The sequence below is a fragment of the Platichthys flesus genome, chromosome 10, assembly GCF_949316205.1.
Source record: "Platichthys flesus chromosome 10, fPlaFle2.1, whole genome shotgun sequence".
Taxonomy (NCBI): domain Eukaryota; kingdom Metazoa; phylum Chordata; class Actinopteri; order Pleuronectiformes; family Pleuronectidae; genus Platichthys; species Platichthys flesus.
The window spans coordinates 7,826,095-7,840,829 of record NC_084954.1 but is presented as its reverse complement, the minus strand read 5'-3'; the positions used below and the strand labels follow the sequence as shown (position 1 = coordinate 7,840,829).

At 42.1% G+C, this 14,735-nt stretch overlaps 2 protein-coding genes across 5 annotated transcripts; one reads left to right on the top strand and one right to left on the bottom strand.

Annotated features, from left to right (window-relative positions):
- The first annotated feature begins 192 nt into the window (after positions 1 to 192).
- d2hgdh (D-2-hydroxyglutarate dehydrogenase) lies at positions 193 to 4,689 on the top strand. 2 transcript variants are annotated; one of them, XM_062397077.1, is made up of 10 exons: positions 193 to 341; positions 1,431 to 1,784; positions 1,875 to 1,932; positions 2,014 to 2,153; positions 2,626 to 2,819; positions 2,941 to 3,109; positions 3,242 to 3,385; positions 3,618 to 3,760; positions 3,927 to 4,092; positions 4,180 to 4,689. In XM_062397077.1, the coding sequence occupies exons 2-10, from the start codon at positions 1,442 to 1,444 to the stop codon at positions 4,470 to 4,472; spliced, it is 1,650 nt and encodes a 549-aa protein (XP_062253061.1). In that variant the 5' UTR covers positions 193 to 341; positions 1,431 to 1,441; the 3' UTR covers positions 4,473 to 4,689. The 2 variants fall into 2 exon arrangements, with proteins under 2 accessions (XP_062253061.1, XP_062253062.1); XM_062397078.1 differs by having other exon boundaries at positions 1,398 to 1,784.
- A 263-nt stretch (positions 4,690 to 4,952) lies between these two features.
- On the bottom strand, positions 4,953 to 13,437 carry acvr1l (activin A receptor, type 1 like). Of its 3 annotated transcripts, none has more exons than XM_062397081.1 (10): positions 13,294 to 13,437; positions 12,033 to 12,116; positions 11,091 to 11,345; positions 10,393 to 10,610; positions 9,796 to 9,895; positions 8,785 to 8,931; positions 8,110 to 8,385; positions 7,541 to 7,738; positions 7,318 to 7,448; positions 4,953 to 6,316 (listed from the first exon to the last, which is right to left on the bottom strand). In XM_062397081.1, the coding sequence occupies exons 2-10, from the start codon at positions 12,103 to 12,105 to the stop codon at positions 6,185 to 6,187; spliced, it is 1,530 nt and encodes a 509-aa protein (XP_062253065.1). In that variant the 5' UTR covers positions 12,106 to 12,116; positions 13,294 to 13,437; the 3' UTR covers positions 4,953 to 6,184. The 3 variants fall into 3 exon arrangements, with proteins under 3 accessions (XP_062253065.1, XP_062253063.1, XP_062253066.1); XM_062397079.1 differs by having other exon boundaries at positions 13,050 to 13,434; XM_062397082.1 differs by having other exon boundaries at positions 10,393 to 10,607; positions 13,050 to 13,434.
- Between the last annotated feature and the right edge of the window lie 1,298 nt (positions 13,438 to 14,735).

The window sequence follows — 14,735 nt, the reverse complement described above, 5'->3', positions numbered from 1 at the left end:
TTTTGCCTCTAAAGAAATTTGAAACCATTTTCACTTTAAATGCTTTCCCCCCTTTAGGATATATCATAATATGCATATATACAACGCTTATCATTGGTTAATCGGTGATTACAGTACGGCCCACGCCTATTGGTTCAATCTGAAGGAGACGCGTCCTCTGATTGGTCTGCTCTCTTCTTCGCGACCCTTCACCCTCGGATGGTGACTTCCTGAGTTGCAGGTTGTAAACATTGACTCCAGTTCAGCCAAGTGAAGAAACCGTCTTGAACTTTGTGACACATTTCCTCGGAGGACGCGAGAGGACACGCAGCAAGATGCGGACTCTCAGCTGAAGCGTCACGGTGAGTGACCGAGGATCTCTGTCGCTAGCTGAGCTAATGCAGCTAAGCTTACTGGAGCTGCAGGGTTTAACAGAAGTTTGCAGATGATCAGTGACGCGAGGAGTCAACACGTTCTTCTCTCACTCGTGTTAGACACAGACACACAGAGAGTGTGTTCGTGTGGAAACTGTTTCATACTACACACATCTGTAAATACAAGTGTGTGTTTCAGGATACTGTACACAAGTCTGTGCTAATGGAGATATTGTAAATACAGTATTTGAAGTATAGTGACTGAGGCAGAGCATTGAAGGCAAATAATTAACTGAAGTTGTGCATTAGTCTAACAAAGTCTGTGAGGTCATGGTACAGCAGATTTAAGTGCATTTAAATAAAGTGAAAACAGTGCAAGGGACTAGAGAGACAAAGAAATAAATCGTTAGTTTAATATATTTTAATAATCTTTATAAGCGAAATATGATGAATATGCTGAAATTCAGACACTGAAAATGAAATATATTATTTAGTCAAGTCAACTTTCTATAGGAGTTTGTGACAACCTCATTATTTATTGTATATAAACATAAATTCACCTTCCACATGATTTGTTTATCTACATACGTTATCTCAAGGTGCTTTACATAGTACAGGTCAGGGTCTTGCAATATTATAGAGAAACCCGAACAGTTCCCACAAAGAGCCAACACTTAGCGACCGTGGAGAGAAAGCAACTCCCTGTAATCGGCCTCAACCGGTTGGGATTAAATATCTCTGTCTTTCCCCAAATCAATCAATCTCGAAAAACTTTATTTGTAACACCAATGTACACAAACCACAACCTGCCTCTATAATGCGCGGCATTATCTGCCCTTAACCCTCAATTAAAAACTACCTTAAAAAGAGGTGAAAAAAAAAATCGTATCTTATTACTCCGTTGAATACTTAGCGTAAGACAGGAGGCGTGCCTGCTTATTACAGCAGTGGATTGCTTGTTAACAATCAGAAGCTAAGAAGTTGACACATGAGTAGAAACATGAATATAGAATAAGTTGCACTATTTCTATGTTGTGGTAACAGGTTTGTGTTCATGCCACTCCGCCCGTCACACAGACTCTTCAGAAATGGCAGGAATTTTCATGAGAGCATCAAAGCTGAGGACAGCTCTGAGAAACCTGAGCTCCCGCAGCTCCCTCTCATCTGCAGCCTTAACCAGAGGCTCCCCTGCCGACCCCTGCAGGCCGTCTCTCCTGTGCGGCTCTGGTCAGTTTTCAGCCTCCGCTCGTAAGCTACACGCCGAGGCAGAGGGAGAAAAGCCGTCTCCGGCCACAGCCCCGGAGAGACGGCCTTTCTCCAGAGTGACTCCAGAAGATTTGTCCTTCTTCAGAAAGGTCCTACCAGGCGGGACCATCACTGACCCAGACCTGCTGGAGTCAAGTAATGAAGACTGGCTCAAAACAGTGAGAGGTGATGATGATGATGATGAAGAGTTGAAATCAGCATCAGGATCCATTTTATCATACAAATGAAGTTACATAGAATGTATTTCTCGTGCAGGCTCCAGTGAAGTGTTGTTGAGACCTCAGACAACAGAGGAAGTTTCTCAAATTCTCAGGTAAATAACAAACAATGAGAAAAAGACTTGGAACAAAAACAAGACGTGTTTTTTTAAAGGGTCTTATTTCCCCTCCTGCAGTTATTGTAACAGTCGTAACCTGGCAGTCAACACTCAGGGAGGCAACACTGGGCTGGTTGCAGGCAGCGTGCCAGTCTACGATGAGATCATCCTCTCCACCTCGCTTATGAAAAACATCCTAAAATTTGAAAGCATCTCTGGTAAGTTCACAAATTCTGAAGTGTAAACCGAAATGATCTGTATGTGTCTTTGAAGAACTGATCAGAATCATTATCAGAACGAACAACTTCACGCCAAATTTAAAGGTTCAGTGTGTAGAGTTTAGTGACATCTAGTGGTTGCATGTTGCAGCTGAATACCTCTCACCTTGCCCTCTGTGACAAAACAACTATTCGTACAGTTTATTTATAACATTTCCAACATGAAAACACATTTTACAGAAGACTCTGTCTAAATTACTCCCACCCCCACTGCTGCAGCATGTTTTATTAAAGGTTTTTTTCATTTCTAACATTTCATGTTCCAATTTGCACCAAATTCACCAGTGCACTTCCCATGACCCCCCCAGAGTTTGCAGTAGATCAGCGGTTATCGAGGCGTATTACATGCATCAGTACACATACGTACATATACACATACTGAGAGTAAGATTTCTCCTTCACTGTGTTTCAGGTATTTTAACCTGCCAGGCAGGTTGTGTCCTGGAGAACTTGTCTCTCTACCTGGAGGACAGAGACTACATCATGCCACTGGATCTGGGCTCAAAAGGCAGCTGCCAAATTGGAGGCAACGTGGCAACAAACGCAGGCGGACTGCGGCTGCTGCGATACGGCTCCCTACGAGGGACTGTGCTGGGTGTGGAAGTGGTGAGTGGACTGAACCACTTCAACACCAAGTCTTGTGAGGAGAAGTGTGAGCTCACATGAATCTGATTGTAAAGAATAAAATTATTGATTGAATGTTTGTGGATGTGTGTGACATATACAGGTGTTGGCAGACGGGCGGGTGCTGGACTGTCTGACCACACTGCGGAAGGATAACACCGGATATGACCTCAAACAGCTCTTCATAGGGTCAGAGGGGACACTGGGGGTCATTACAGCCGTGTCCATCCTTTGTCCTCGGAAACCCAAGTCTGTCAACGTGGTTTTCCTGGGTAGGTTCTTTTGTCTCTGTCTCTCCGATCTGGAGACAAAAACAGTGAATTTAACAATTTGATGAATTTTTTCCTGTATGTCACACAGCTAAAATCAGTCCCCTTTGTGTGTGTGTGTGTTTGTGTGTGTAGGCTGTGAGACCTTCGAGAAGCTACTGCAGACGTTTCAGCTCTGCAGAGGCATGCTGGGAGAAATCCTGTCTGCTTTTGAGTTCCTGGACAGTGAATGTATGAGGCTGCTGAACACGCACCTCAAAATATCTAATCCCATTTCAGGTAGGCACGCACAACAAAAGGTCTTCAAGAAGTCGGCGCATCAGATCTTTATGAGACCTTTCTGCCTTTATCACCCAATGTTTATGACTGCTGATAAGTGATAGCATACTTACAAGCTTCATGTGGCATTTTCATGTATGTTTAACTATATTTGTTACCCATTATAACCCATCAGTTATGGATGTGGGAAGCTGTGACTTAAATACTGACACACATGTCAACCCCCCCGCAGCCTGCCCATTCTACATCGTGATAGAAACATCTGGATCTGACGTGACACACGATGGAGAGAAACTCCACAACTTTCTGGAAGAGGCGATGAACTCTTCAATTATCACTGATGGAACTGTGGCGACTGAGGATTCCAAAATAAAGGTCACTGATTTAAACACAGATGGACACATGTTGGTTTTCTAGTCTCTATACTTGATTTTATTGATAATAAAAACAACAAAGTCTTCTGGATTTTCTTTCCCCATATAGTTTTAGGGAAGGGCCAAGATATAAATAATGTTTTGTTTTTCCCCTTCTAACTCTTCAGGCTCTGTGGTCGATGCGGGAACGTGTCACTGAGGCGCTGACTCACGAGGGCTACACGTACAAGTATGACATCTCTCTTCCGGTGGAGCAGATCTACCAGCTGGTGGAGGACATGAGGAAGCACGTGGGCAGCAAAGCTAAGAGTGTGGTGGGATACGGACACGTGGGTAAGAGCAGAAGATTTGTTTAATACCTACAACAACATATCGGCATTTTGATATGTTTACTTCAATCTCTTACATCTCCCCCTGCAGGTGATGGTAACCTCCACCTAAACGTCACATCTCCTGCCAAAGACCCGTCTCTCCTCGCCGCCATCGAGCCATTCGTCTACGAGTGGACGGCCAGGTACCAGGGCAGCATCAGCGCTGAGCACGGACTGGGCCTGAAGAAGAGGAACTACATCTACTACAGTAAACCCAGCCAGGCTGTGGCTCTCATGGGCAACATCAAATCCCTGCTTGACCCCAAAGGCATCCTCAACCCGTACAAGACTTTACCAGACGACCTCATACGACCTCCTAACCCTCCTGCTGCTGTGGAGTAAATTGTCATGTATAAAAATCTAACGCTGGACTGATCTCCACGTGGTTTTAAAGCAGCTCATGCTGTCATCTACCTGAACTGCAGGTTTTGCACGAGACAGCGTTCACCTGGTAAAACGCAAAGTCTCACTGATCTGTACTTTAATTTTTATGTGAACAAATCATAACTTTGAGAACAACAACATCAACGAGCTGCTTACTTAGTCTCTGGACTCCAAATACTCCAAATTAAGTTAACCTTATCACCGTAAAACATTATCAACAACCTGATAGTTGTGTTCAAGCATCTTCATTAAGAACCAGAAGACCTGTGACCCCTATGGAAAATGTGTCGCTCTGCAGCCACAGATTAGAAGAAAGAAAGATGAAGGAAATCCTGTGATTGTCAAATCTGTCTCCTGCCACTGTTCTAAGAACCTGTCCTTGAAAATGACCCTTAGAAATAAGTTTTCTCAAAATTATAAAACAGCAAACAGTTGAGCAAGAATGCAGTAAATATTTTATTACATATAAAAAAGACAAAGCAACATTTGTTTTTTCAAAACAAAACCCAGTATTTTTTGAACAAGTTTGTTTGTAACCGCACAACTCAGTAACTGTCTTTTTTAAATAAAGTGATTTACAAATGAAAATGGAGTGTCTTTTCCCATTATTCAGGTAACTTGTAAAGTGTTGCATTATGGGAAACGAGAGGAGTGAATTGAGGCCCAGCTCGCTACAGAAAGTCTTCACCCCCATTGGCTTGCTAAAAAAAAAAAAAGACACCAACTCAGCATTAAACAGGTCTTCCTTGATTCCTCTCTGCTGAGACAGAAGACGTTTAGTTGTAATTACACAGTGAGTTTATGAAGAGTCAGGCAGAGAGAAACACCTTCTTACTATAAGACACAGAATCATTCCTATTGGCAGGTGCTTACTGGTTGTTCCAGGAAGCACCAGAATAAACATGTAACATTTGTGGTGTTTCTTCTCCTCAGCTTCTCACCAAACTGTTTCCTACTAGCTTCATTAATGACAACATGGGTACAGAAGGTTCATTAGTGTCGATGCCTATACATAAATTCAGTCCATTTCACGCATCATCAGTCTTACATATCCTCAGTAGTGTGGTAGCAGTGGAGCTCCAGTATATAAATATTAAACTACGTTTAGAAACAATTGCTTCTATTGGCTCTTTTTCCTTCAGTTAGTGTGTCTTTGTAGTGTGTACTTGGTGTGTGTTTGTGGCGTTTGTTGGCTTGTTGTGATAAAGCTAAATGAGTGAAAACATTTCCGATTGTCTCTGAGCAGAATGCCGCGACAACACGCCAGAACCAGTGGCTGGGGGTTAGAACCTGAATTGTAGGCGACTCAGCATGTTGTGTTTTGTGTGTTTATGTGCGTGTGTGTGTTTGTGAGACAGAGAGAAGGCCAAACCCAGGGCAGCCCCTGAATGGGCGTTAAAGCTTCACTACAATATGCCGTCTGTGTTGTTCACACTCAGTAACAGTCCTCAGTTCAAGTCAGTGTGAACATGTTGGCAACAGGTTTGTGTCCTGTGGCGAAGGCAAGTCCCAACATCTGCATTGGCTTCGAGTCAGAGAGAGGGATGTTGAGGGGGGGAGGCAACCGCAGGGCAAGGAAGAGAATGTGAGAAGAGAGAGGGATGAAGCTAGAGGACACTTGAACCCCCCCCCTTCTGACACCAGGCATCTGCCTCTGAAGCTCCTCCCTCTCACAACTCCTTACCCTTCTCCAGAGAGCTGTGGATCTTGTCCAGGGTCTTCTTGATGCGCAGCGCCGTGAGCCTGGCCGACGGGTTCTGGTACCAACACTCCTTCATGAGTTTGACCAGGGCAGAGAGAGTCTGACGGAGGAAGACACCGAGAATCAGACGGTGAAGAAGAAGAAGAGACTCAGTAATGCAGTAATACACCCATACTCCACGATAATGTGGGTATTAGCAACAACTATATCACTAGCACTGGTACCAATCACTTATCTATTTAGCATTTAGCAGTTAAAGCTGTAAATCTCCACAAGGCCCCAGCAGCAGCTTGTGTGTGGTGTGGAAGAGAAGAAGTGTGGTGACTAACTCGTCCTGACTTGTTCTATTGAAACTTTAATTCATTGAGACCCAGGAGATTATGAGACTTAATGTCTTTTATATTGTATTTATTGTCCATCTTTTGTGTTCAGCTGAGGTTTGGGTGAATACTGACTTCTGTACTGGAAATTAAACCATGTGGATGATAAACACATCCTTGATCCTAAACGTGCAACCACAACATCCATGTACTTGAATGAAAAAGATTGTACTGTGAACTTGTAACTGGTCTCCAGAGCAACATAAGAGCATGAGAAGGAATTTAATGAATTAATCTGCATATTATTAAGCGTCTCAAAGTATAATGTCCTGGAGCCGAAGGTGATAAAATCTAATGTTAAACCACAAAACATTAACTTAACTGTGAGACCAGGAGAAGCAGCAAATTCTCACACTTCAGAATCTGAATGGAATCTAATATTTGATATCTTTGTTCTAAAAATCGATTATTATCATCAATATATCATCCTGATCGTCACTGATATCTTGCAAAACAAATTGCTGTGATTATCAAATCAGTTGAATCTTTTAAAGCAGTGGTTTCAAACTATTTGAGCTTGTGCCCTCTTTAAAAAGGAAATTATGTCTTATGAGTAACGATTAACAGGATAAATAGTCTATGAGCCAAGCAACAGGAACTCAAATTCAAGTGATCGCTGATCTCTAAGGACATTTTTGAACCCCAAGTTGTGTCTTTCCATTCTGACAGAAGAGATCATTTCTTTAACTTGGGTAAATAAAAGTGAAGATTAAACACTCACAGGATCAGAGAACCAGCGATTGGGAATGAAAGGCCTCTGCTGCTCTACACACACCACCTTCCTCATTTCATCAAAGCTGGGATCGTTTGGCACCTGATCATAAAACGGAGGCTTGTACTCTTCAACGATACCTGGAAATAGAACATCGGTATTAAAGCAAACACAATCTAGCCCCAGAGGCTTGAAGATGATTCCAAATCACCAGCGTATGAGATGGACTCACCGTTGCTGTATGTGCGTCGGGCTATTTCCCACAGCACCAGTCCAAAGGCCCAGATGTCCACTCTCTTGTAAGCATCAAAGCAGTCGGTCTGAATGGTCTCGTCCAGCACTTCAGGTGCCATGTAGCGCTTGGTGCCAACCTTTGGATTGTTGCCCACATCCAGCACGTTGTCTGCCTGGAAGTGGGTCACAGCCAGTCCTGGAACGTGCATCAACATGATGTTGTAACAGGACTTTCAACAGATCTGTCGTGTGGCACATACCCACACAGATACACCCCTGGTAAAAGAGGTTTGGCCGACTCTGCAATACTTTGTACTACATCAATATCATAGACTGTTTATAAAGATAGACGACATGATCAGTCCTGCCCCAAAAAATTCTCATGAACGAGACATATAGATCAAAGTGTCAAAATACAAAAGATAGTTTGGTTAATTTATGTGGCTCTTATCACACATAGGCAGGTAGCTCATGTCCCATAAATGGCTAAAAGATAAAATATATGACTAACAATCTAAATCTCTGAGAAAAGGTTACAGAACATAAAGGAGTAGAAGAAGAACTGACCCAGGTCTGCGATGCAGCAGCGCAGCTCCTTGGTGACCAGGATGTTTTTGCTCTTCAGGTCCCGGTGGGCGATGGCCGGTTTCCCCTCTGTGCCGAAGATCTCGGTGTGCAGGTGCACGAGGCCGCACGCAATCGACGCCGCCATCGCCAGGCCCTCCGTGGTTTCCACGGCAACCCGCTGCAAGTAGTCATAAAGCGAGCCGTTCTCATGGTAATGGGTGATGAGCCACAGCTGCGTGCTGGAGTTCCGAGAAGTCATGTCAGACGCCATGAAGCCTGAAAGGAAAGACGGAGGAAGGAGACAGGAATGAAATATGACTGAATCACAAACTGTATATAATTATCATTACATTGTATTATAATATGTTGCACATGTTACTAATTGCATTCTCTCTCTATGTATCATTGCTTTCAAACATTGGAAGGTGGCAAGAACACAAGAACATTCAATTAAACATGGATCACAGCAACATTTAGCTTCTTAAGAAAAGTCATTCAAGCAGAACATTTGTCTAATGAAGCAGAGATAATCAAATCACTGAAGCTGTTTTCCCCTGAAGCTCAACTACTGTATATCCTTGGTAAAGATGAAAAAAAGACATAAATCCAGCTGAGAAATAAACTCAACCTTCCATTCAGCAAGATCTCCCATCGCATGTGTTTGCAGCAGCTCACCCAGAATGTTATCATGTCGTAGCAGCACTGTGTTGTAGATCTCAGTCTCTCTGAACCAGGACTTCTCATCTCTTGAGGAGAAGATTTTCACAGCCACGTTCTCACCCTGCCACTGACCTCGCCACACCTCTCCATATCTGCCCTTACCTGGAACAAGAGATGGAAGACAAACGAAAGATTGGAAGCACAGGAAGTCAGGGCAGAGATATAAAGATGTCCGTCCCTTTAGTATTTAACATTCTGCGCATTCTCTAAATTTTATTTCAATTTTTTGGTTATTCCATGGTATTTTAAGGCTACATTCATGTTCTTGTTGTTCCAGCTCTCTTTGGTGTCTGATTTCTCCGACACAGTTTCCACATCAATGACCCCTCACAGCACAAAACCACATTTTTCCAATTCCAAACTGGCACAAACTCTAGCGTATCATTCTGAAGCACGAGACAGGATCCTGTGGCATCTGACCCAAATACTTTTATTTAATATCTCAAAACTTACATCACCACTGTAAGACAATGTTTGTAAGCAAAAAGCGACTTGTGTTGATTTAATTCAGAGAAAAATGAAGGGACTTTCTTTCACACTGTTTTCATTTGTTTGAAATGTTTATCACATTTGTATCTTAATACAATTTACAATCTAAAAATACATGTGTTTGATAATCATCCAAGAAGAGTTGAATTGAGGCGAATATGAAAAGGATCTGAATGATTGATTATCTTCACGGACATCAGTGTCCCCAGTCCTTGGAAAAAACTGATGAGCAGCAAAACCAAACTGCATGAAGGACGACAGAGACACTGACACTGTGCTCACTGCTGTGAAGCCAATGTTCAGATGAGGTTTTCAGTTTCCTGGTTATTCAGACACTATCAAAGACAGTTCCATTTCGCTGCTATTGTCTACTTTTTGTAATAGTTTAGTATCTGATTAGTGTAAATATTCCTCTGACTAAATCAGCCGATGAATAAACCAATCAAAAAGAGTTCAATCCAGTCCTGCTTCACTTACCTACACACTCCATCAGACTGATCTGCCTGGCCACAGTTCTCTGGACCAGGAAGGGAAGACCCGAACCCGAACCTGACGTACACGAGTGATCCAACAGGTCCTGCAGACAGACAGACATCAGTTTAGTTTTATATGTCATAATCTTCTGTAGGAGCATAGTATTAATCTCATTACATGTAAGAGCCATTCTGCATCAACTGTCATGAAGAAGGGTGCAACTGTAATAATAAAGAAATGATAAAACCAAATCCCGTTCGTGGAAGTTTTCCCCATTTTATCTATCTTTAAACCTAAAAAGCTATAAATACCATCTCATTATTATTATTTCATAGAACTCAAATCATGTAGTTTCTCAAACAACAATTTGTAGACAACCTTACAAACCTTAAATGAAAGCAAAAGGAAGACAAAACGACTGAAACTAATTTCTCAGAGCAAAAAATACCCATTAAATACAATTGTACACATTTTTATAGTAAGGAATGAACACAGCATCAGATAATTCATCATTAGTTCAACAACAGGAACATTTGCATGTGAACAGGAATCCCTCTCTGCTTTGTCCTGAATCCATCAACATGCTGTCGTCTTTCTTACCGCTAAAGTACTGTCTCCCACATTGGAGGAGATGAGGCCGTCGATGGCTCCCTGCTCGGTGTCAAATTCCTGCAGCCTCTGCAGACGGCCGTGGTGGAGCCTCCTGCAGGCCAGTACCGATACCACAGAGAGCAGAGCCAGAACCACCACTGGGCCGAGTACAAACAGAGCCAAGGTCTCAACACGATATCGAACTGGCTCGCCCTCTGGTTCATCTTCTCAAGGGTAGAGATAAATTAGGCAGAGAGGAAAAAACAAGGGAAGAAATAGATAGTTACATGACTTGTCTTTTTTTTCAGAAAATCTAACGTACACAATAAACAACAATTTCCTTGCTGTAATCTTTGCCCCGACAAGGACGTTATGCTTTCACCGCCGTCAATTTGTTTGATTGTTGGATGATGCAAAAACTGCTGCACAGATTTCAATAAAACTTGGTGGAAGGATGGGACACACGCCAAGAAAGCAACAATAACATTGTCAGGGGGATTCACACAATTTTATCAAATTCATTGAAGTTGGAGTTATCTCTTGAATTTTCTATTGGAATAGTTCATGGATCTTGATGGGGGAAAAATAAATATATAAAGAACTGCAATTTGGTGCAGCTTGACTTAATTTAGGGCGCTGTTGGGCCTGGGTGGAGGTGTGTGCTCTACTGATTCTAGTTAAACATGAATAAAGCTGCCATCAAGTACCTGATGGAAGCAGAGCCATGAGAGTGCTCCTGGTGTTGTTGCCGTTGCACATGGTCTCAGAGCAGCAGGTAATGGCCTGGTGGAAGGACGGCGCTGTGAAGCAATGTAACAGGATTTTTTCCGGTCCATTCAGGCAGCCGTGCTCAAACTCCACCCTGCTGCCGCCCACTGTGACAGAGGAGAAGCACCGGGTTCCCTGACAGCGGGTGACCTGAGGGCATGTTGGGCTATCACACAAACATACCAACTCTCCATCTGTGGAGGAGAAGACGATACGAGTTCATCATACATTCACAGGACATAGAAGACACTGAATATATTTAAGGCAATAACCCAATGGAGAGATTTCTGTAAACTTTCTCACTCACATCAAGCACACCATCTGGCAAAATGCAACTGCACTTCCACTAAAAGCCACTTGATTGGCAGTTATTATACCAATACATGAAGTCTGTAGTGGTCATAAAATATAACGAACACTGTAACCTGTAAATACAATTTAAAAAGGAAATGGAGTGCTTTCTGTAAGTTGTACTAGATCTAGAATGTCTACTTAATTTTGATGCCCATGTAGTATGTTCAAATACTAATGACACACTGTTACTGGAAATGACGCATCATCATGTGTATATATTTGGAATTAACACTTTTCAAATGAATCAATCTGAGAGGGACAATCCTTCATTGGTTGATCTACTCACTGCTCAGGGACCTATACTGACATATCAAACCTAATATCAACTTCAAAACGCTGGCATTGAATTAGTCCCTGATGGCACTGAGAAAATCGATGCCAATATCTTTTATGTCAAGTCTCACAAACAATTGCTCATAGTTGGTGTGAGTACACAAAAACAGGGTTAGGGTTAGCTGACAGCTGACAGCTGAAAAAATGCCTCATAATCTGCAAACAGAAATCAAGAAGATATTTGAACACCTTACCTGAGCCCTCAGCTGATGTGTGCAGGGCCTTCAGCAACAGCAGCAGCAGGACATGGACACTGCAAGGACCCATGTTTCAGTGCACTGACGGAGGGAAAGAAGGAAGGAAGAAGAAGAGAAAGAAGAGGAGACAGCAAGAGTTCACATGAGTTCACTCTTGTAAAGAGGATAATTGCATTTAGCTCCTCTATGTTTTCGGATTATCTGACAAGACTAAAGACAAAAAGGAAGCTGCAACTACTAATGGTTGAGTCCAATGAAGCCAAATATAGTGCTTTGATTGCCTGTGTCAATGGTTTAGTATAGAAGATTTAGCAAAAGACAATTAGGAAAGATACAGTGCCGGGTTTAACAAGTTGGGTCCACACTTTAACATAATATAAATAGATAGTTGGAGAGATGAGATGGATGCTTTATTGACCCCAAGGGACAAGTAGGCATCTCACAAGAGAGTCAAACACAAGAGTATAAGAATAATAAAATGTCAAAATTAGTCTAGAATAAGTTCAGTGCAGTGAGATGAACCTGGAGTCAGCAGATCTACTACAAAGCTGTCACTGTACAGGAAGTCTGTGCTAATGGAGATATTGACAATATAATACTTGAAGTATAAGGTGATGAGGGACACAATTAACAGAGGGAGAGTATTGAAGCAAAATGTATATACTGATTTCAAGATAAATAGGTGATACAAAGATGTGCATTAGACTAACATAGTCTGTAAAATGATGGTGCAGCAGATGTCACTTTATTAAAAACAAAGTAAAAAAAACTGTGCAAGAGTCAAACTTAAAGACTAGAGATATAAAATCAAATGACGATAACATATTTGAGCTGCTAGTTTCATAAAAACAAGCTAATCACTAGCTGTAGCTTTTAAAGGTATAATTTACTTCAGCGAGGCTAACAGTGTATGTAGCACTGCTGAACAACAACACAAATTCCGTTAGCAAGATAACACCATAAACCACAGTGTGTGAGCCTCTGGTTTTTGACCTGAACTCTACTAAAACAAACCTCAATCGGCGGCTCCTCCTCAGTGAACCTGCCGCACCGCAGGTCGTTGTGTCGGCTGCTAACAGTCCACCAACAGGCGCTTTTATTGACCGGCCACCGGCGCCTCGGCGGCGCCAGGCAGACAGACCGCCGCCCGTTAGACCTGCAAGCTAAGCTAAGCTAGCTGTGCATCAACAAAGCGCAGCCCGGCAGTCTTGGCGACTTCCGGGCACAGAAGTCAGCGATAGAAACAAGAGCCACGTACCTGTCGCACCCGGGGAGCCGCTTCTAACTCATCCCGCGGAGTGTGTGTGTCCGTGGGCAGCGTGTGAATGGAGGTGTTAGCTTGATTAGCGGCGTCACAGGAGCCGACAGCGGGACCAGTGCCCTGCCCACCCACAGCCACCCGAGACGTCACCACAACACTACCGCCGAGCTGCATTGTGGGGCGGAGCAGCCATCCAGCGGGCTGTCACAACAATTACCACAACACCGGTGTAGTAATGCTCATGATCTGGATTTGTCCTCAATTGCTGCACACAATCTTCACTGCGTGGGTTTTTTTTAATTTTGAATCCTGTGACTGTTTTTAATCATTTATTTTAACTGTGTTGTTTTGTTGTGGCTCGTGTTTCAAGGTTCAGTGTGTAGAATTCAGGGACATCTAGTGGTGAAGTTTCATGTTGCAGCTGAATACCCCTCACCTACACACTGGATCTTTAATGGTTTGTGGCTGGTTTTGAAAGTGTCTTGTTCTCAATGAAACTGCCTGATTAAATAAAGATTAAATAAAACAAGACCAGATTTGTACAACAATATGTGTGGGACAAATAAATGTATCTTGTATTGATACTACTACCACCACTACTAATACTAATAATAAAAATAACAATCATAATATTGATACTACTAATAGTAATAATAACATAACAACAATGATAAAGAAGTAGATTTGTAAAACAATACTATTGATACTACTACTACCACTACCACTACTACTACTACGACTAATAATAATAGTAATAATAATAGTAATAACAACAATAACAACAATAATATTGATACTACTTATACCACGACCATTACTACTAATATAAATATCAATACTAATATTTATAGTATTACTACCACAACAACAACAACAACTAATGAAATTGATAAAATTAAAAAAAAATTACTCCTGCACAGTCCACATCTGCCAAGGAAATGCGCAGGCCGCTTCTGCGCATAAGGCAAAATAAAAAAAAAACATATATAAATAGAAAAAAGAAAAGACAAATTGCATAATATAAATTAAATGAAATAAAATATTGGATATTTTCTAGATCTATTATTGAATATTGGATCAGTTGTTCCAATAACCCTAACCCGACCAAGTGCTAATTCTGGATAAAGCTTCATCATTTCGACAGAGTGCAACACAAGCTGCATCGAGCTGTGGGAGGCTCCCTGCCTGCAGTTTCCCAGGAGAAAACCTTATATGCACTCACCATTACTCTTGGGAGAGTATGTATTTTGAGTGCTTTATTTAAAAAAAATCCCTCAGTGCTTCCATCTCCTTTCAACCCTACAACCAATAAGCAATGACCCGGAGCAACCATGCAGATCTGAAATTGCATATAACACTGCAACTAAAAGATGGATAAGAAGATTAATCCATTTCACCTCTCACCTGTTGCGATTTATTTCCTCCTTACTTCAGATAAA

Excerpts from the sequence above, each read along its gene's own strand:
- d2hgdh (XM_062397077.1), top strand. The coding sequence starts at position 1,442 with ATGGCAGGAATTTTCATGAGAGCATCAAAGCTGAGGACAGCTCTGAGA. Across the intron at positions 2,154-2,625 it reads AAAATTTGAAAGCATCTCTG|GTATTTTAACCTGCCAGGCA; the intron begins GTAAGTTCACAA and ends ACTGTGTTTCAG. Across the intron at positions 3,761-3,926 it reads CTGAGGATTCCAAAATAAAG|GCTCTGTGGTCGATGCGGGA; the intron begins GTCACTGATTTA and ends CTAACTCTTCAG.
- acvr1l (XM_062397081.1), bottom strand. The coding sequence starts at position 12,105 with ATGGGTCCTTGCAGTGTCCATGTCCTGCTGCTGCTGTTGCTGAAGGCC. Across the intron at positions 10,611-11,090 it reads CATGGCTCTGCTTCCATCAG|AAGATGAACCAGAGGGCGAG; the intron begins GTACTTGATGGC and ends TCTACCCTTGAG. Across the intron at positions 7,739-8,109 it reads CTGCTGCATCGCAGACCTGG|GACTGGCTGTGACCCACTTC; the intron begins GTCAGTTCTTCT and ends TGCACGTTCCAG.